This window comes from Alexandromys fortis, unplaced genomic scaffold, assembly GCF_014885135.2.
Source record: "Alexandromys fortis isolate MF-2015 unplaced genomic scaffold, M_Fortis_MF-2015_v1.1 scaffold_92, whole genome shotgun sequence".
Classification (NCBI taxonomy): domain Eukaryota; kingdom Metazoa; phylum Chordata; class Mammalia; order Rodentia; family Cricetidae; genus Alexandromys; species Alexandromys fortis.
The window spans coordinates 1,958,468-1,980,910 of NW_026067972.1; the positions used below are offsets into that span (position 1 = coordinate 1,958,468).

At 44.7% G+C, this 22,443-nt stretch overlaps 1 protein-coding gene across 2 annotated transcripts in view; it reads right to left on the reverse strand.

Moving 5' to 3' along the window:
* Nucleotides 1–3,364: 3,364 nt before the first annotated feature.
* The window catches only part of Nr4a3 (nuclear receptor subfamily 4 group A member 3), a 41,390-nt gene continuing 22,311 nt past the window's right edge, over nt 3,365–22,443 (reverse strand). For both annotated transcript variants that reach the window (XM_050156088.1, XM_050156090.1), the window contains exons 6-8: nt 21,487–21,686; nt 18,745–18,923; nt 3,365–6,662 (exon numbers count right to left, since the gene is read on the reverse strand). In XM_050156088.1, coding sequence (XP_050012045.1) covers nt 6,415–6,662; nt 18,745–18,923; nt 21,487–21,686 — 627 coding nt within the window. In that variant the 3' untranslated portion in view covers nt 3,365–6,414. The remainder of the gene's footprint in view (nt 6,663–18,744; nt 18,924–21,486; nt 21,687–22,443) is intronic.

Below are 22,443 nucleotides of genomic sequence, written 5' to 3' on the forward strand. Positions count from 1 at the left end.
TTTTTAATGCAGTCTATATATCTATTTATCTGTCTGTTGTCTATACCCTTCTTTTCTTCCAAATTCAATAAATTGCTTTTAAATGCATGCATGCATACATAGTTGTATATATGTATATGTATATATATATATAAACACATAGATACAATCTGCTCAATCTATATAACATTACTAATATATGTTTCCAGGATGACCATTTGTTATTAGAATCTACTTGGAGCACTCTTCCCTGGGGAAGACTATTTCTCTCTCTCTCTCTCTCTCTCTCTCTCTCTCTCTCTCTCTCTCTCTCTCTCTCTCTCAGAATTCTGTAGTCCCCCCCCCCTTTTTTTGGTATAGGGTTAAGGACTTTCCCCGTCCATCTTGGTGTATCTGTTGCTGTTGTCCTTGTTAATCTCATGTTGGTGAAATTTTATGGGTGTAGTTTCTGAAATCCCTGGGAGAGCCCATCTCATAGCAAACTCTCCAATGCTCTGGCTCTTATAGTTGTTAGGTTCACAAGGACTCCTGAGCCTTAGGTGCTGGAGTTGGGTCTGGGCTCCACAACTCTGCTTGTTGATTGGTCGTGGTTTTCTTTATTGGTCTCCACCTGCTACAAAGAGATGCTTCCTTGATGAGGGCTGAGGAGCGCACCTATCTGTGGGTCTAAAGACGGCTTAGGTTCTGGGGTGGAATTACCCTTTGCTCATGAGTAAGGAACTGACGTTAAGTGGCTTTAGTTCTACCCAGGAGCAGGTGGTAGTTAGGGAGTTCCGGAAGGCAATGAGGGGTAGCATGGAAGTGCCAGCCTGTATTCAAACCCCATATGCTGTCTGTGTGATCTTGGGTTATAGTTTAACCTCTCCCAGCCTCTTTCCTCCTTTTTAGACCTAGGAAAGTCACACTGTCCGAGAAATACTAAACATTAGGTGGCACCATGGGCAAATGGACTTGCTAAAGAATCTGGAGTAAAGAGTAGAAGCTTAATCAACGAGGGGTGGGCACATCACAGCAGGTAACAGGAGGGCTGACGACCCCTTGACTCTGACGGAAGCATGAAATGGTTCTCATATAGAGACGGGAGCAATAAATAAGGTTGGGAGGGCATCATATAGCAACATGAGTCATGGTATCCCCATCAGTGTCACAGAACAACTTGGGGACAATGTCAAGGAAGGCTCTAGGAAACACTTCCTGAAGAATTTTTATTTGGGGTTTTTAATAGTTGTGAAGAGACATCGTGACCACGGCAACACAAAAATGAAAACATTTAACAGGGCTGGTTCAGTTACAGTTTCAGAGGTTCAGTCCATTACCATCATGAAGGGGAACAGGGCAGCGTGCAGACAGACAAGATCCTGGAGAAACAGCTGGGAGTCCTACATCTTGCAGGCAACAGGAAATGGACTGAGACACTGAGCAGTGTCCTGAGCACAGGAAACCTCAAAGCCTATGCCCATAGGGATATGCTTCCTCCAACAAGGCCATACCCACTGCAGCAAAGCCGCACCTGATAGTGCCACTCCCTGTGAGATCCGGGGGCCCAGTTACATAAAACTACTACAAATTCTGTGCACCCTGTGGGGTGTTGAGCACTAGAAATGCAGAATCATCTCCTGATGCTTGGGATTTTTCATTTGACTGAGGACTTCCAAAGACAAACGTCTGGACCAATCCTGAGAGCCTCAGTAGTTAGTCTAGCTTTAGAACAAAGATATATATATATATATATATATATATGAATGATTGGGGAGAAAATTTCAGATCTTTCCTGAAAGAAAGACTAATGGGGGGGTCCCCTGAAATCAGTAGCTAAGGCAAAGTGAAAGCAAAACAAAAAACCCCAAATCACCAAACCAAAACAACAACAAAATGCACCTATAACCAAGACTATACATGGAAAGTGTTTAAATTCTACTTAGGCCCAGAGGCCAACCATTACTGGGAGAGGAGAAAACAGGTGTGAGGACCTGGGACACCTCTTTTGGCTATTCACCTGTTGGTCATCATAGCCAGAAGGTGGGTATAGTCCAAGTATGTACTGAGAGAGGAAGAGCTAAGCAAAATGTGGACTATACATTACAGTGGAGTATTTAGCCTTAGAAAAGAAATGAATTCTGGTACTTGTTGCATAACATTAAGTGAAATCATCCAGACCAAAAGGGCCAAATCCTGTGATCAGTTTACAGAGGCAGAAATGGCTCTCAGGGACTTTGAGCAGAAAACGGGGAGTTGTTGTTTAATGGGTACAGTTTCAGCATTGCAAGATGAGAAGATTCTTGAAACTGCTTGGCCACTGTAAGTGTCCTTACTTAACACTATTGACCAGTACAGTTAAAATGGTGGCACGTTTTTACGGACTGTGTGTTTTCTGCTATAAAAAAAAAAAAAAAGTCAACAACAAACTTTCTGTGTTTATCCCTGTACATTTATAAATTTCAGCCACAGGCAAATCTGATTTATTTATCCCTGGTCTCCTGTCCTTTCCTATTCAAGCCAGGCCTTTGTCCCTATGCTCTCCAGAAAAGGGCTTTAGTAATTATTATTATTGGTATTACTTTTGGCTTACCGTTTATTTTAATTCCTATACAGCTGGAGATGTGCTGTACCGCTTCTTTGTTTTTTCCTTAGCATGTTTACACTTGAGCTAATGAAGCTGCTGCAGACCTGTACAGAGAAGGCCTGGATCCTGAGCATCACACCGGATTTAGTTGTCACAGACAATGCCTGATCTGGACCTGGTGATCTTCCTTAGAACAACCACAATATTTCTACTTTCAAAGGATCAACTCCCAGGAAGGCACACTGTACAGAGACTCTAAGAGGTCTGGGGATGAGTTTGAATCCAAACTGAATTTGTGGCCTTCAGAAAGAAGGGAACTTTGGTCCAGGCAGCAGCAATGGAATAAACCAGGAGGAAGGGGTTGGAGGTGGATTAGAGCACACTGCTCAGTTTTGGAAGACTACCGCCTCGAGTCTCACAATTTTGGGCTCACAAACAATATCATCTTGATGCAAAGATGATTCTTCCTTGTCTCTGTGAAGACTACTAGGCAACGAATAGTTCCATCCACATTTTCTGCAGTTGGAAAGAAAATGTAGTTTTACACAATGGGCATATGTGTGTGTCCTAGGTGCACCCAGCATGCCTTACCCCCAGGAAACAGTCAATAAATGGTTATTGAATTTAGAGCATCCTTCTTCCCAATTGCTGAGGTTTAATCTATCCCTGATCCAGAATATCTATTAACTTTGCAGCATCACTAAGCCTTTAAAAAAAAAATACGATCCATTTGTGGACGCGTTTAAAGACTTTACAGTAAATATTACTACCCCAATTAAGAGAAAGCTGCTGAAGGAAGCATGCCCATTCAACACACCGGTAGCCATTGGTAAAATGTAATTTAATTTAATTATTTAAATTTACATTGTTAATGTACAAGAGCATTTCTTTCAAACCACAGGTTAACACACACTAAAAAGCAATGCTGTTAGAGGAGAAGGGCTCGGGGAAACTCAGCCATTTGAAACAAAAGCAAGGCACTCTCCAATAACAGCAGGTAGATACCCAATCTCCAGCCGAGGGTGGCTTCACACTGAGAGAGCACTCCCCTCAAGGGGAGGAATCACCTGCCTTAATGCTTGTCCTCCTCAGAGCTAGGGAGCCATCCACTCTGCCTACACTTGTGTGTCAACATTAAAAAAAAAAAATTGAACAGCTAGATGACTTGAGAGGCTCTCATAGTTGTGACAACTACGGAAGACGGAAGAACACTGGCTGTATCGTCTTTCCTTCGAGCACTAGTGTCTGGCCCTGTAACTAAAACAGCTCCATTATTTCTTCAAACCAGTAGACAGGATGCCTAGACAGTCCTTTCCCTTTAGTCTGATGGACTGACAAGAAGGAACAGCATTTCCTTAGAGCACTGAGCCGCCGTTTGGCTCTCCTTTTCGGACAGGACAAAAACAAGGATTAACTTTCGAATACTCGAGGTGCACAAGAAGGTTATGTACGCTCAGTACTTCTAATTTATTCAAATTCAATTTGAATTCGGTCTGAAGCGGTCCTGTGTGAAATGTTAGCTTTCCTGATATTTAATAATGTTTATTATGTTTGCATATAAGCTCAACAAATTAATGCCGAAGTACTATTTTATTCGAGGCTGTCTGCAGGTACAGTGTTAGTATGAGTGACTATGTTTGAGAGTCTACTTCCTATGGATGCAGTGAGTGGTGGGGGAAGGACTAAGCAAAGGTGAAGGGGGGGGTCATCTCCATTCTGTTGCAGCTGTTTGCCCTGCAATGGGTCCCGGTCTTCTCCGACGTGAACTTCAGGAGATCTGATCAGTTGATGGGTCAGGCCCCTTCCAAGTCTGAGGTTCAAAATCCTAACATTCCAGGCCCTGCCATCTTGATAGAAAAGTAATATCTTCCATAAAATCTCACACAAAATACACAATCAAATATCCGAATGATTTGGGGGGGGGAGAAAAGAGGAAAGGATATGATCTGTTAACTGCAGCTAACTGCAGAGATAATTATAATTACTTTGCAGCAATTAGGCAATTCATTTGGCATTTGTTTGATTGTATAATTTAATGACAATATAAACAACATAGTTTTGTTATTTTTTTTTTAAAAAGACTAAAGCAAACATGATTTAAAGCTAACAAAAGCTACTGTGACATCAGTTTGACATTCAAAGTTTGATTCTTAGCAAAACGGCCAAAGGTATCTTGACTTGATACAGAGTATATAATATAAAGACTTTTAGACCTAAAAATCTTCAAACATTATTTGAATTTAGCAAAACATAAGCAAAATTTTCATATCAAAGTGCTAAACAGTGCTGCCTTAAAGGTCACTGCAAATGAAGGATAACATAAAGGCCTGGGAAGTGACGTCTATTGTACAAATGGTTAATAAAAAGACACATTATAAATATATATATGTAACCTGCTATGTTTATATATATGCTTATTTAATTTCTAACTGGTGTATCCAAGTCACCATGAACACCCCATTTGATTATTCTGTAACTCAGCCTCCAGGAGCTGGTGGTCTTGCAATAAATACAGGCAAAGCTATTACAATATAACGTGCATACAAATGTTCATACAAATAAGGACACTATGCAACAAATTATTTCATAATAATATGGTATCAACAGTAGAAACATATAAAAGGGGGCACAAACACGGAATGTTGAACCGCAACCCACTAATCTTTCTAGTCCTCACATTAATACTATGGTTTTTCCTTTTTTTTTCTAAAAAAAAAGATGATTCGCTTGCTTTACAAAATTGTCTCTTTAACCAATAACAAAAATTAAATTTTATATGTGTATATATATAGATGTATATATATACATATATGTATATATAAATCCTTATCACCTCTGGTGCTTACCCTGTGTGACCCAGTTCCTACTCATTTGCATGTTCTCCTTGAGAGGAAGCAAAAACTTGATTGATTCACCCAACACTTCTAGGGCTTCTGAAGGGATGAACCAGAAGTTGGCTACAACCTTAGTAGGTCTAGAGAACTCTGTCCAGGTTGATAGAATACAACAAATGCAGTTGTATGCAACCCATTTTATAACCTGACCCCCTTCAGGTCAGCTGGATAGTCATCAGGGGTCAAAGTCCATCAAGAGTGGCCTGCAAGTCTTAGGTGGGCCGCACCTCCGAAGGGTTCTACAGGGCAGGTGGATCAAGCCTTTGCTAGGAAAATAAGCGTGTCATTTGCTAACATGACTGCCTCCTTATTTTCATACAAAATAAGGGAGAGTTCACCAACAAGACTTAGTAAGACAGCACTTTAAAAAAATTGCACTTGTATATGGAAGCAAACAGCCATTATCATTTCGCTAAGTCTGATTTGTAGATAATCTTCCATTTTTTTGCCATTTGTTTTTGTTTTTATAAAGAAGAAGAAAGAAATGAAGAAAAAGGACTTTTCTGCCTTGCTTGCATGATGTATGTACCCTTGATACAGGAAGTATATCCTAAAGGGATCAGTCTTAAGACACAGTCTACCCTGGTGAGCAGCCCTCGGCTGGTCTTGTTTTGAAATACAAACAACCGTAATTGTATTCCCCAGAAAGAGTTTTTAAACAGTTGTATTATCCTTCCCCCCCCTTGCTGGGATAGCATCATCCAAAAGTGCCTTGTCAGCAATTTCTTAGAAAAGCCTCATGGACTATAGACCCCCTCCCACCCCACCCTCCAAAGCCTAAATATAAAACACAACCCCAACACAATACTCTGCAAGGTTTCTGGCTTTAGGTTGTAAGGAACGGTACCAGAAAAAAAAAAGTCTTTGCTTTCTATGGAAGCTGCTTTTCCCCTGAAGGAAGGATGGAGTGGCGGGTGTTCAGATCCATCCTTTAGCTAGCTCAGTGATCAATTGCCAGCAGAGCAAGGGGTTCCCTGATCAGAAAGGCAGGGTATCAAGGAAGAGCTTGTCGATGATGGAAGGCGGGGCCACCAAGTCCTCCAGCTTCAGGTAGAAGATGCGCTGGAGGCCCTGGGTACAGATCTTCCTCAGTTCCACCAGTGCGCGGCGGACCTTGGGCTCGATGGGCTCGAGGGCCTGCCCCTTCCTCTCGTGGTCCTTTAAGCTGCTCGTGATCTTGCTGTATAGCTCCTCCACTCTCTTTGGTTCTTTTAATCCATGTCGCTCTGCAGAAGGACAGAGGAGGGTTAAGTTTTGGGGGACTGGTCAAAAGGCTCTAAAGGTCAAGCTCTTTCTCCTTTTCTGCCAGGTGGGTTAAGCAGGCATTGTACAAGCAGAGTGCCCTCTGCGGACTGGGGTGGCAGATCATCTAGTAGCCCTGCCAGGACCTACTTTGGATTCCCAGGGACTGTCAGGTGTGGTGGCACATGCTTACAATTCCAGCACTGGAGAGGCAGGAATGGGAGTATCCCTGAGGCTTACTGGCCAGCCGGTATTGCCTCTTTGGCTTGGCACAGGAAAGCGAATGGATGCTTCTGTCCTGAAGCGGGAGGGAGCCACCGATGTGCGCCCCTCAATGCCAGATCCTATGTTCCCAAGCTAGCTGGTTTTGGGAAAAGTCAGCCTTCCTTCCCTGTTTTGTTTCTTCCCTCAGACCTATGCCTGGTAACTCTACTATGAGACACACAGAGGCAGAGAAAGCAAATTCACAGCAGGGAGGGGGAGGGGGGAGAGGACAAGGAGCAGGCATCTATCAAGATTCAGAGAGTACCCCTTAATTCCACAAAGCTACACAGAAAAGTATTGCCACGTTGACCATTGGGATCTTTGTGATAAGATTAGTGATGTTCTCCACCCTACGGTTGCAGCAAGCTGGTCTTGGAAGCCCATCTTCCAGGCAGAGTCTGATCTCTGGCTATGAGATGATGTATCATATCATGATAACACAGGAGCCCAACATCCCATACACGTGACTTTGCTGTCACAGCCTGTGTAGAGCAGAACCTCATTTCTAAGGGAAGAGTGGGGTCTCTTTTATCCCAGTTTTCCTCTATTTGTATGTTTATATCTAAACGCCATGTTGGTTTGTGTGTGTGTGTGTGTGTGTGTGCGCGCGCGCGTGCGCACCCATCCATGTGTCTTTCTTAAATAAAACTGCGCTTTTTGAGGGGGCAGGTGTCCTTCTAACAGTGATAAATGCATTAGTTCCTAATTTCTTCTCTATGTAGTTCTTTTAGTCACAGGTTTTGTTAGAAAAAGCTATTTGCTTCCCTGAAGCAAAAGCTAAAGAAAACAAGAACCTAGGCATTTTTCTTTCTTGTCCCAAATAAATGAGGCCCGTAAACCAGGAAACCTGCATCTTCAGTGTGGCTAGGGTATGTGACTTGGGTAAGTACTTTCCTCAGGAGGGCCTTACTAAGGGAGGAGGGTGGAGTTAAGGGGCCCTAAGACCCCTTCCAGAGCTGATGGGTTACGATGTAACTACATACATCAGAGAACTCACTCCTAGTGCCTCAGTGGATTGGACTGTGGAGCTTGCAGGCTTCTGGTCTAATGAAGTGTTCTATAGAGAAAGAAGCCTGGGGTTTGGATCTGAATCCAGTTTTGACTCTGCCCTTTACCCCGTGGCCCAATTTCTTCAAGACTCAATGTCTTCCTAGGACAATGGGAATTACAGGGTGGAAAATGCGTGAGTCTGGGTCCTACCCTTTCCTGTTCATCTCCAGCATTTCACAATGAATTGGCAGGAAAGTGTGATCATTTATATAAATGCCCTTCAACTACAACGGTGTGGCAGAGGCCACCTGTAGAGCGCCACACCCTGGGACAGTCAGCACCTGAGACAGTGGCTGAGGCTTGGTGAGTAGGACACAGCTAGAAGACAAATCAGAGAATGGGACCCCACATCCTCAAGCTTTGCAGCAAGAGCTTTGCTGGCCGTAGGAAACTATTAGCTGGTTAGCCAGGTGCAAACCTCCCCATATGCATACGTAGCCTCTGTGCTTCAAGCTCAGAAGAAATACGGAAAGGGAACCTTGAGGAGTCCTGCTTACAGAGGTTTTCTGCTGCAAGTCTTATTTGTTCGCCCCAAAGCATAGAACCAGGTGGGAAACTTGGCAGTAAGTGTCAAGAGGTATAAAACATTCATAGCCTCTGACCAAGCTACCCCGTTCTTGGGAATTTATCCAAAGAAGTCAACTGGAAACAACAATAACCTTATATGTATGGAATTATTAGGTGCAGCATTTATCTATTATCACCCCACACCTAAGAAACCAAACAAAGGAAACATTGGGAGAGATACAGAGTTAGAGAATGGGGAACCGCAGAGAAAATAAATAATGGCAAGTCCATGCAGTAGGAGATCCTAACACTCCTGGGGATAAGAATGAAGATTACTGAGCAAGATGGGAAAAATATAAATAACATTAAATGAGAAAGAGAATTTAAAATAGTACCTAGGCTGTGATTGCGTCTATGCCAAAACAATACTATATATCTGGGGTTGAAGAGATGGCTGAGTAGGTAAAGATATTTGGTGCCACCCCGATGACCTGAGTGTAGTCAGTGGTCTCCACACGGTAGAAGGAGAGAAATGGATTCCCCGATGTTGTGTTCTTGACCTCCACAAGTGCACTGTGGAATGTGCACGCATGCACACATACACACAAAATAAATGAGGGTACAATTCTTTTCTTCACATAAAGGATGAGAAGAAACGAAACGTGAATATATTCATGAGATAACTGGATGGCTCTTTTACCTATTTCTTTTAAAATTTCTGGTTAGCGCTATTTGAAGAATAATGTTAAAATAGAGCAAAGTGGGAGACGGTCCTTCATGGAGCTCTGTAGTATGTGTCACATGGCCAAGCACTAACTTGCTGATATGAAATTCTATTAGCCCTGAGCTACGTGAAATCTGATTTACAAGCTCAGGAGAGGAGGTGTCTCTCACAATCAAATGCCAGTCCATTAACTGAGGCTTTCCCATCCTTCCAGGACCTCCTGTCTCACGGAACATCCAAGATCCCACACTCATTATCAGGATGAAGAAGCTGAGCAATTTGTCCAGTGTGATGCGGGAGGGGGCGTCAATTGATTGTGGGTCCTCAGAGCCAGACTTTCTCATGGCCAAACTCACAGACGGGCATGGAGTTTTCTCCGCTCTCCAGCCGATTGCGGCTGCTCAATAACTATGGCAACCATTATTTATTCAGCGAATCGAAGTGGAGATCGATACCTCCTGCCAGCTGGATCAACCGGCCTGGAATTCCTTGAGGAATTCGTAGACACTCCTGTTAGGAGCCAAAGGCACCTCACTCCTTTCTTGCTGTAAACACTCAGAGTCTGTGGCTTCTTCAGTTTTCTGGAGGAGCTAAGATAAAATTCAGACTCTGTGCATACTCGTTCCGGCAGCCAGCAAGGTTCTCAGATCACCAGGGAGTCGCCAAGTGTCTGGTACCATCTCAGCAATTTAAAATTTCTTAAAATTCTAATCACTGACATTTAGGTGAAGGGACACCCTCCCCCTGCTCCTTTGCAAATTGGCAAACAGCTGCAGAGCTGAAATACAGAGTTCATAAATACAGAGGGGGAGGAGCCAGATATTTGGGCTTTCTCCTTTCCTAGAGAATCATGCATAGAAGAATAAGCTTTTTCTGGGCAGGAGGGATGAGACTTAGTGGTGGAGTACTCCCCGAGCACGTGTGATGCACATGGTCGTATACTCAGCAATGGAAAAAAATTACTCCCCGTGATTTGACCCATCAAGTTTTTTTTGCACTGAATTTATACAGTATTCATCCTGCCTTTCAGTATTTTAACTCAAGCATTATATTTCCCAGAAGTAAAAACAGAATTCATAGTCATGGTTCAGTATTAGACATGAGTCACAAACATTGTATATGTACACTGGAAGGGCTTGTGACTTGCTCTGTTTAAATTCTCACCTAAGAGAGGACTGTCCACCACAAGGCACGACAACACCAGAGTCAGATTCCAGCTAGACGGGCAGGTCAGTCATTTCAACCTGCTGATAAAATTCATCTAATAGCCCTAACTTATACTCTTTTACTTAGATTATTTTAAGAGACAGAAAGAGACGAATGATCTGTTATCTTTAATTACTACATAAGAAAATTCAAAGAATGAAGCCAATTGCCTACAGCTGAAAGTCAAAAGTGGCCAGTTTCTTTCAAACCAAACCAGAGAGAACTTTGCTCACAGCCGCTGACTATCTGCCTTTGACTGCCTCTAACGGTTAGAAAGTTTCTCCTCCTTCTGATCTGAACTGGCCTTCCTTCAGCAACCTCCTGCTTTCTGTGTATCTAATTAACTAGTGGCTCATTACTTTTTTCAATAGATGTTTATTAGCTATCTACTCTGTGGCTAGATATGTGTCCAGTGCTATGGACAGATGGGTCAGAGCAAGGGAGAAGGCAGCACACTCTACCCAGTGGGAAGTTCTCACCTAAAGACAAGTTTGGGATCCTATGCCTGTTAGTTATCCATGTCACAAATGGCTCTGCTGGGCAGGAAGGAGGCAGGAGGGAGTTGGAGGTCAAGAGGAGGTAGGAGCAGAGAAAGGAGGAGGGGAGGGGAGACGTAGAGAGGGAGGAGAGGGAGCGGGGAGGATTTAATGAGTAAAATAACTCAAGTCTATGCTCAGGTTCTTCCCCATTCAGCTAGTTAGGATCCACCCATCATCTCAGATCCAATATTTCGCCAAGGAAGCTTCCTTCTTGTCGTCTCTCCAGGTCAGATTCTCTTATATATAATACAGGATCCTCTCCCTTCCCAAGACAGGCAAGTTTGAAATCTGATATTCATGTGGCAATCGCCTGCCTCTTTCATTAGATTTAAGCTCCCTGGAGAAAATGCCCTAGATTTGCTCACTGTGGTCCCATCTCCTGCACCAAGCCTAGTGCATCAGGGACACCTAATATGCATCTGATAGATGGATCTGTAAGATAGACCAAAGTCCTTCAGAGATGATTAAATGGACACTAACTGCGGAAGTTGCTCGGATGCAAAAAATGAGTCGGGAGTTGTTAAGAAGCTCCCAACAGCAAAGAACTTCAACTCTCAGACTTTAGAGCCTCTCTGTGTGGTGTTCCTTGCATCTGTGTTTGTCTCTCAACTCCAACTTCCTCTGGAGAAGATCTCTGCTATCTGCTGCCTATGTTGCTTTAATTGCTTTTGACTGGCTTCCTTGCTGGGATCCATCCCAGGTGCTTCTAAATTCATCAAACAACATTAGGACCATGCATGTAAAGTTCTTGGCACAGTGCCACGTACTGGCTAAAAAAAATTAGCTATTATTAATATTAAAGGATCCCTATTACCAATAGGGTCCATTGTTCCTCAAAGAATGTCTCACACCCCAGCAGCATCAACATAAGCTAGGAGCCCGTGAGAAAGGGAGAACCTTAGGTCCTGCCCCAGGCCCGCACAACCAGAACATGCAACACTATGTCCCATCTCTGCATGCCGGTGGAGAAGATCGACCCTAGACAGTCCTTGTTCCCTCAGAGCTGCTGGCCGGCATCTCTACCCTGGGTTCACCTAGTCTCTGTACACTTCCCTTCCCAAGACAGCTTATTTTAATTTCACATAGTTTCACCTGTGAGAACTCTCTCCCAAGGGAGTTTATCCCACCCTCCAAGAGTTCTGTCTTAGCTTCTTATTTTGAGTTCACTTTTGCTGTTTTACAGTTCTCATTTCTCTGCCTGTTGGCTGATAAAAGAAGCACCGGGCTCTCTTCCTCAGAGCAGAAAGCAGTGGTGGAAGAGATGGGCAGTATTCCGCAGTAGGCCACGCCCTCCCCCAGCCAGCTTTTGGAGCGGGGTCTTGTGGCACTGGGCAACTTAGAGATAACACAGTAGCAGCCAACAAGGAAGGGAAACTGGACAGTTACTAAAACAGCCAACACCCAACGGGTCTTCCTGCTACAAGCCTCACCTCTCTCTAGGGAGTCCTGCTGCTGCCATTTGACGTGTCACGTGATATGTCACGTGTCCTCGACTGACCGGTGGGCCGTCCCAGGTCCAAGAACCCACACTGGCCAGGAAGCCACATGTCAGGTCGAGGCGTCCAAGTGCTTGTCTGCCTTCGAGTTGCTGTCTGTCTCTCCAAAACCATGACTCTTGAAGGAAAAGGGACTAGGCACCTGGCGTGCGGCAGTTGAGCCACAGACAGCGACTGAGTTCATCTCAGTTGAACTTAAGCAGCCCTTGAGATGTCAGACTCTTTCCTAATAACAACGGCAGGCTAAAAATAATTTAGGCTTTCCTAATTTGAGAGATTTACTGATATTTACAAGCCATTTATTCAACTAATATTGGTCATGTGCCAGACACTAAGGACATTTTAAAGATGAATGAGATCCTCCTTGCCCTAAGACTTTGGTATGGGCACCAATGTATATTCCAGGTGCCTAGAATGAGCCTCAGAAAGAAATCTGTGTGTGTGTGTGTGTGTGTGTGTGTGTGTTCTTATGTGCTTGTATGTATGTGGGCGCATGTGTACATATGTATGTGGAGGCTTTATCATTCTGGATCTTAATTTTAGAGCCTGAGTCTCTGAATGAGACTCTGATTCAGATAGGCTGACTAGCCAATGAGCTCCAGGGATCTCTCTCTCTCTCTCTCTCTCTCTCTCTCTCTCTCTCTCTCTCCTTCTTCCCATTGCTGGGGTTGCATGGATGCTGGTGACTGAACTCAGGTCCTCATGCTTGCACTGAGCCCTTTCCCCCTGGGATATCTCCCCAGGCTCAGTAAATATGAGCCCATTGACGTGAGTGGGTGAAACATGTCTTAGAAGCCATGTTCTAAGGTGAAACACGTGCCACCGCAGAAAACTGGGACCTGACAAATGGTCACAATCAGTACATGGCGTGGTGGAGGGATGAGAACCGAACTCCCTTACAGTTTCTCCAACCACTGTTCTGTCTGAGGGAAAGCATGCAATGTACCATTGCATAGCCAAAGACCGAAGGAAATTAAGCCACAATATTGAAATCACCGCCCTGCTTTTGTGAAGCCCCTAAGGAGGCATAAACAGGTGTATCATATATATACATGCAATTGTATGGAAGCTATATACATTCATAGATAATGAGAACAGTTAGCTCTGACTGGAAAACAACATTTAGGATAATAATAGTAAAGGGTTGGATTTTTTTTTCCTCCTCTGTAGAGCTACACACTAGTTTATTCTATATAAGAAACATACAAATGCACGTTATTGTCTGTGTGGTATTACTGTGCTCCTGTTTATGTGCTGAAGTCTCACACTCAATGTGACAGTATTGGGAGGGGGGGCTTGGAAGGGGTGTCCAGAAGTGCTAGACAGGAATTTCTATTGTCTATAAATTACTCGTATGGTTTTTTTTCGTTATAGCAACCTAAATGGTCTAAGGCCTTACCTCTGTGAGTAAAGAAAACACTGGTTTTCAGAAAAGATGAGGGACTGCCCAAAACCATGCAGCTAAGAAGTGGCCAGATAAAGACTTGAACGTTGCTCTCCAATCTCCAGATCCTGAAACTGACCCCTTTCTTTTCCAAACTATATTATTCTGCCAAATTTCACCCGTTTTTGCCTTTGCCACGTGGCTTCACAGCCATATCTGATGAAAATTCAGAATGGTCAGGTATTCAGAGTAAGCAAATGAGCTCTGGAAAGGGAGGTGGAGGGATTGACCAACTATTGATTCCACCACATCCCCTAGATCTGCCTTTCTTCCTCCTCTGTCTTAGAGGCCATGTTCTAAGGAGACCAGGAAAAACAGAAGAGAAAGGAATCGTATTATCTGTCAGAAAACTTGAGTCTGGAAAGGAATGCCTTGGGGAATTTAAAAAAAAAATCCATTTGGGTATCAAAATTTCCTCCAAAGAACCTGTTCGAGCACATTTCCTTATCAATCATGACATGGGAAATAAAAGCTTACAGTCCAAGGTTAATTCATAGTCTGAGGCCACAAAGTAAATATCTCAAGGAATGAGTTTCCCTCACAATCCTTTACACTTTCCCAGAGCTCAGAGAGTGCACTCAAGCTGCTGCCTTCAGAGGCAGTGAAACTGTCTCCCAGAGGGGACTCTACCTTTGCCTGGGTGCTTGCTCCAGAATATATGGCCATTTGGAACCATAGCCTGGAGTCTGTGAAATGTTCTCATCTTTCTGCTCGTGTATGTGATTAAATACAGGAAGAAAAGAATCTGGCCAGCCATAGTTTCCCCAAAACTGTACTGGGGTGATTCATGGTCATGCCCTGGACCTCTGGTTCCCATGATTTGGAATACTCTTTATGTCTAGATGTTACTGCTTTGGGAAGTCATTCATGACCAGAACCTCTAGCGTCCTTAAATCCCCAAAATGCAGCAATTACCCAGATGTCCTCTGCACTGACTTTGTCCCTTTAAGAACCTACGCACTGCCAGGCACGATGCCACACACCTTTAATCCAAGCACTCAGGAGGTGGAGGCAGGCAGATCTCTGTGAGATTGCCAGATCTCTCTGTGAGGCCAGCCTGGTCTACAAAGTGAGTTCCAGAACAGCCAGGACGACATAGAGAGACACTGTCTCAAATAACCAAACCAAACCAAAAGAACCTAAACACTAATCACCATGCATAGAGCTCCTTATTTTCTATCTTGGTAGATTACAAATGTCCTGAGAGCAGGATGCATGCCCACTTCATCTTCTCTTTCCCACACACTGACAATCTGGTATGGAGAGGCCCCAATACCTAGACATTTATCAAATAATTCTAGTTACTTTCTGATGGAGGACTGTAGGCAGATAGCAACACACTGCACCCCATTAGTGGCAAAGAAGCAAAGCCTTCCCATTGCTCCAGGAATTCGACTTTGGCAAGAGGCAATGGTTAGGGTAGGTGAACTGGGGACCCATAAAACCGCAACTGTGGGGGACACCCTGTTACTGTAGGAAAGGAGAATGATCAGAAAGGAATTGTTTCCTGTCCCGTCTCACCACTCAGGGTTTGATGAAGGGGATTAGAGGGAAGGGGAGGAAGAAGAAAAATAAATCAGAGGGAGATATCCATGTTTGGATAAACTATCCAGTTCCTGAAGCCGTCTTCTGGAAGCCACACTGGCTAATGGTCTAAAATCTTTTCCCTTTCCCTAGTTCCTCTCTGGTTTCAGAACAGACAGTTCTTTGGATGAATAGTCTCATTCCTAGGGCTCATCTGATGTGCCACCACCACTCTTTCTGATTACGAAGCTTCCTGAGATGCCCAAGCTCTTGGAAATGCACACTCAAATGATCCTGGATATTCGCAGCAGTGGGCATTGCTTTCTAGGCATTTTTTCTTCCCCTGTTGTCCAATACTTCCATGCAACCCAAACCCTCCCCAGATGCCAAATCCTAAGAGTTCTGTGAGATTTGCGGGCAAATTCTGCTTGTGTAATATCTGCAGCATCTCTCACGGTTTGCTCTCTAAAGGCTGGCGGGAAGAAAGGCAGGAACTGCAGTTACCCTGTGGGAAAGACCTACAGACAAACCTCTCAGCCCATTGCCAGTCTAACATAATTGCTTGGCGATCACTGCCCTCCTTTGAGTCTCTCACGTGTCTAAGAAAACAGTCACCAAACACACTATACTGCCCTGCTCTGTTTGAGACAGACTGGCCTGGAACTCACCATGTCGGACAAACTAGACTTGAACTCACGAGCCTCTCATCTTAGTCTCCCGAGTGCAGGAATTACAGCTGTGAGTCATCATGCCCAACTCTTAACTGCCTTACAAAGCTTCCAACTTTCTTCAAAACAACGAGTTTCATTTCGCACTGGCCAAGGTTTCCAAAGGGAAGGACCCGTATGAGCCCAACTGGAGCGAACCTCTATCATCACCACCCCAAGGAGGAACACAAGTAGATCTAATGTCTGCCACGAACCCAGTCTGGCTACATCAGCAGCCTAGATTTTTGTAACCTACACTGCCACCCTATGGAATGGATGTTACCATCCCTATTGTGTGGATGGAGAAATAGAAGTGTGGAGAAGAGAAATGCGTTACTCAGTAGCCCTTGCTGACGAAATGCCAGACTCCAGATTAATAAAAGAGTTGCTAGGACTGGATTAATAAAAGAGTTTCTAGGACTGGAGGCCCACGCTTTTCCTGCCAAATTGCTCTAGGACAGCCGTATTCACAAGCGCTTCAGGAAAACTGTTATTTATGTCCATAATTATTCCCTCCACAGTAGCCTGGAAACACTCTCTGCTCCCTTGTTTGCGATCTCTTGACACTTGGTCCCCACTCAACCCTCTGCATCCTACACATTCTGTCTCCTCCAGGGATGTGTGCCATCATGCCTGAGAACCCAGTGACACATGAGACAGCCCCTAGGCCAGGGAACATATACTCAGCTCCCATTGCCATCGTGACATGGCAGGGAGCTGGTGGTAGCTGTAGAAAGCTAAAGCAGTCTCAAAAATTTTTGTCTTTTGTAAATGAACTCAGTTCTATATGCTCCAGTTCCGGGAGTCTAACTGTCCCAGCAACGCCCAATGGGTCTGAAATGGAGAGGAAGAGCTAGGTGATCTTGGGGCCAGTCTCCTCAGTCTTCGGAGTCAAGGGCTTGGGTCTTGAACACTGATTATTTTAGGTGCTCTGCTATGACACCGGAAAGCGTGGTCAGTGGAATCCATAACCTCTGGAGCTGTCTTTGCTTTTGTTTCAAGGTCTTGGAAGACTGTGACGGCCCTATTAAGACCTGAGCTTCTTACCCTGGACCAAAGACCAGGAGGAAGAAGTCAGGCACGTGGCCAGCCTGGCCTCTAGAGGCGCACACATTCATCTAACTTTGGCTCACAGGTGACCTAAGCAGATGCAGGCAAACCGCATTAGGAAGGCTGAGAACTACTGGCCTAATGCTGTGACCCCTTAATACAGTTCCTCAAGTTCTGGTGACCCCTAATCATAATATTGTTCTTATTGTTATTTCATTAACTGTAATTTTGCAAAGGTTGTGAATTGTAATGTAAATATCTGATATGCAGACAGTCTTAGGCAACCCTGTGAAAGGGTCATTAGGCTCCCTGGCCCCGAAAGGGGTCCTTACCTACAGGTTGAGAACCACTGGACTAAGCAAAGCAAGGCTGCATCAGAAAGGAGAGGCCAGCTGTGCTGAGATCACAGTCAGTACTCCCTACCTACCTGGGAAATGTTTCCTCTAGCCAAGAGCATATCCAGTCTGAGCTGGACCCTCAGACCATCAGCCTGGCTGGTCTTGGGTCTGACCCCAAAAGATGGGGGTGAGCTTCAGATCCTGCCACTATCTCCCCAGGCCCCAGTATAATGGATCCAGATGCAAACTAATAAGAAACTTCAAGGATGAGTGATAAAGGGGGGGGGGCAGACCAGCATCTCCAGAGTGCAGGGTGATGGGTACATAGAAGGAGTACAGTGACATAGAAACCGAACATTTTTTTATGTGCATGTATTTTCATGGTGTGTGTGTGTGTGTGTGTGTGTGTGTGTGTATGTGTGTGCATGTAGGCCAGAGGACATCCTTGGGTATCTTCTTTAGGAGTGCTACCTACGCTCCTTGAGTTTCTCCTTGGCCTGGAGCTTACCAATGAAGTGAAACTGGCTGGCCAGTGAGCCCTCAGTGATCCTCCTGTCTCTGTCTCTCAGTACTGAGATCGCAAGTACATGTCGCCACATCTACTTTTTTTTTATATGGGTTCTGGGGATTGAATGCAGGTCTTGGTGCTTGCAAGGCAAGTCCTCTCCCACCTGAGCTTGCTCCTCAGCCCCAGAAACGGAATGAATTTTATTCTTCTGCTTTTGAACATTTTAAAAAAAAAACTGTGGAGTTGAGTTGCTTTCATTTTTGACAAATAACTTTTTTTTCTCTCTCAATTCCCTCCGAGTCAAGATTAGTAAGTGAAGCTGTCTTCCATATGCCTGCAATTCTTTGGTTTACTTTAGGTCTCGAGGCAAGAACTGGGAAGGGGTCCATAGGAATGGCAGGGTGATTAAGATTATCTTTCTGGAAAACTTGTGTAAAAACAGCCTTGAAGTAGCTAGGTCAACTGCCAGCAGAGCCCCAGATCAATTGGGTTTTAATGATAGCTCAATCGTACCAATCCCCTCTCCTACAAACTCAGATGAGTAAGTTATGGGTGTGTGCTTTCTTTATTTAACCAAGTCAGACCTGGTGGACTTCAGCATAGTGGCAGCCATTTTCCTAGTTAGCTGTAAAGAAGCCCAGAAGCCACCTGAACACAGAGGCAAGAGAAAAGGCAACACGGTCCCTGACTTTTGGGCGCTGGTCCTTACCTGTGATCATGCTCATTGCTGACAGGCAGGCTAAGGCTTGGATATCAAAGTTCAGGCTCTGCAAATTTAAAGAAAAGTCTTTAATGGAGTCGAGCCACTCCCCAAATCCACGAAGGCACTGAAGTCGATGCAGGACAAGTCCATTGCAGAACACAAACTTATCTTCAGCAGGGTTGGACCTGGGGGTGGGCAGAAGAGAGAGAGACACAGTAAATAGGTCTGCTCAGTCTGGCTAATACAGCAACATCATAACACCCAAGGACCAGCATCAGCAAGGGGCAGCACGGGAAACTGTGTGCTGCACCTTCACGAGCAAAGGTGTGCTCCTGGGAATGGACGACTTGACCATCTGTCTGTCCCTGATAATGTCCTTAGGGAACAAGGGCTGACACCTCTGCTGTCTAGTGCTAGAATCAGTGGCTGGCTTATCTGAGGTAGAATGCGGAGAAGCCCTCAGAGACTGTCGAGGGCAATGCTCCCCAACCTGTAGGCTGCAATCCCTTTGGCAGGGTCGAGTGGCTCCTTCGCAGGGGTCACCTGAGACCATCTGCGCATCGGATATACGTTACGATTCATTACAGTTACGAAGTAATGATGAAAGTAATTTTTATGGTTGTGGGGGTCATAGGAGTCCCTCACAACATCAGGCCCAGTAAGGTTCCCTCACAGGAGTGAGGAGAGGGTCATGAGAGCCTCACCTGAGATTACAGTCACTGGCTCCCTCCTGCCCTTATACAATCAGAATCAGAAGTGCTTAATACTGTCCCTCCCAGTTATATGCAGCCAAGGGAGGTGTTGAAGTTTATAGAAAGTAAATATTTCAGAAAACTGACTGAAGGGGGGGTGCCCTTCTAGGCAACATTTGCTAGGTATAATCCATGCGAGGTGTGATATTTTGGTGACAGGTCTGGGGGTGCACCCATGTTCCCGTAATCAAATCTTCATATACACTCCTGTTAGCCCAGAAAAGGTTCACCGTCCTGCACTTGGATGAAAGCATTTCTTTGGCCTATTGATCCCCTCTCTGGGGTGAATAGATCTTTGTTATGAGGTTTCCTCAAGGAAAGTCAGACAATGGCCCCTCTCTGCAGTGAACAGGAGACTTCCCTTTGGGGCTCCGGAGTCAAGGCTTCTCCCTTATTTTCTTCAATGCCAGAAGCTGATAAGGCCCAAGGCTAGACACGACAATTCCACTATGTAAATTCAAAGCAACAAGTTTCTCCGAGTGCCAATCGCAGAACATTTTACCTCCTTGAACTTAAATAAGGGGGCTAAAGAGGGCTGTTTCTAAATATGCCAATAGTTTATACTGTGTCTGTAACCATCCCCTTTCTCTCTTACAAAAGGTGCCCTGGAACCTCTTCTTGGCCGTGACGTCTTAGCAGAGTAACCTTGAGCCCTCCTTTCATCTCTTTGGACTTCCTTTCTCTTATCTATGAAACAGGAGTTTAATCATAATTTTCTAAGGTTGCGCAGGGAATTAAATACAAATGAAAGTTTTTTTTTTTTTTTGAAAGCCCATGCACGGAGCCTAGCACACAAGAGGATTCAGAGAGTATTAGGTATAACTCATTCTCAATTCTGTGGGATCCTGACTTTAATCTCAGCTTTCCCTTAACTTTAAAAGGTCTTGCTCCATCTCTCTCTCTAGGTTGATGGCACTCACAAGCTAGTGTCTTCCTAACTGTGCTTCTGGAAGAATAGCTCTATTCATTCCCTCACTCAGCGGGTAGGTACTGAGCACCAAGGATGTGCAGTTCCTGGAGACAGGCTATGCAGAGAGCTTGGTGAAGAGTGGCGTCCACCTGCGTGGGGCTTATCTTCTTTGTAATCCTTTACTACATGCCTAAGATGACAGGCAGGTCTCTACTAGCTCTCACGGGCACTGCACGGGCTGCAAGTTAAGCTAAACTCTAGCCACAAACTCCGCCCCATCTCTCCCTGGGATCCTCCTCCCTATAGAGGGCAGATGGACAGAATGTTATATATATTTAATTAATAATTTTAATATATATATATTTAAGAAGGACATGCGTGGAGAGGAGCTTAGGTCTGAAGTTCAAGCTATTTGAAAAATCACTTCCTATTGGGCATGGCAGTGCACGCCTGGGTCCCAGCACTCTGAAGGTTGGAGCAGGGAAGATTCCAAGCTCAAGATCTAAGGTCAGGCTAAGCTACCTAGTGGACCTATTTATCTATAAATAGACAAATAAATAAAAGATAGATATATAGATAGATAGGTTAGGTCGGTAGAGAAGTAGATAGGTAGACGATAGATAGAATTCATGTACTCCTCATGTTTGCTTCCACTGAACACTAGAGAGTGGACCAAATCTTTTGACCCAAGAACTCAGCTGTGAAACTAAAGCCCGTCAGGCATGTTGCAAAAGTCACTTGTGAAACAGAAACTCAGAAAGCCAACCCAGAATTTCCACAAATAGCATCTGCACCCCAAGAACAGTCCTAGAGCCACCAACTTGAGTGACCACAAAAGCCATCCTCTATTTTGCATAGAAAAGATCTGGATTCCTAGTGAGGCAATACTCGGCTCAGAGCCCGTGGCTGTGTCTACTCCTGCTGGACCTCAGACTGGTACCGGGAGTCCTATGCCATTCCGCCGTTCTTTCTATCCCCCACTGATCAGTGCTTTAACGTCTGAATACATTTCATTTCTGCCTGGTCAACAAACTCCCCGCTGTTACAAACGAGAGGGCCGAGGGAAGATAAAACAATAGAACATACCTGATGGAAAGTCTAAGAACAAACAGCTCCAAAAAGGCTGATTCTATAAGTAACATCTGATCTTCTTTGGGGAGATCGGTGAATCCCGGGATCTTTTCTGCCCAGCTCCTGGACACGTCGATGGAGGCCGTCAGGAGGTTGTAGAACTGCTGAACGTGCTCGGCATCTGTGCCTGCAGTGGCCTGGTCAGTGGGACAGTACTGGAAGGCAATGCACAGAGAGCATTACCCTGACTGCTGGGGATGGCACCAGCTTTTGAGAATGACTCTGTCTAGATGTCAGTGCCTGAATCCTACCCCCCTTTATAAAACCCATTAACATACACAGCCTCATCTGATCCTCCAATGACCCTAGGACATAAAATAAAATGACTTTATTGTTATTATCCAACAGACGGATAGTCCCTTCAAGTCCCATCAGTGCAGGGACTTGACATCATCTGGGGAGCTTTAGGACGCACTCGCGTTCTCAGTTCTGCCCCCCAGAGAGATGGATTTAAGGGGTCTGGAGTGAGGTCTGCCCACTGGGAACTTTAAAAGCTCCACAGATGAAACCACAGAGCATCCCACGGGAAAAACCACTGTCCACACGGAAACCATTGCCCTAAGGTCTTGGGTCTGAGTAGGACTTCTGGCTCTATGGGTTCTGCTGTAACATTGCGGTCTCCCAAAAAGATGGCCCCAATAAGGATTCAGAGATTTCGTCACTAAACTAGTAGCATCAACAGCACCTGGTATTGTGCTAAAAATGGCAACCCCAGGCCTGCTTCATCAGAAACTCTGGGGGCGGGTCCAACAGGCTGCTTCTTATCAGAGCCGACGGTTCTAATGTACACGGAAGTGTGAAAAACACACACACACACACACACACACACACACAATTAACCAGCAAGAGAAAAGATGATTGATTTTTGCTTGCTGTTGATGGATTTCTATGAGATAAATCTGGAAGTGTATG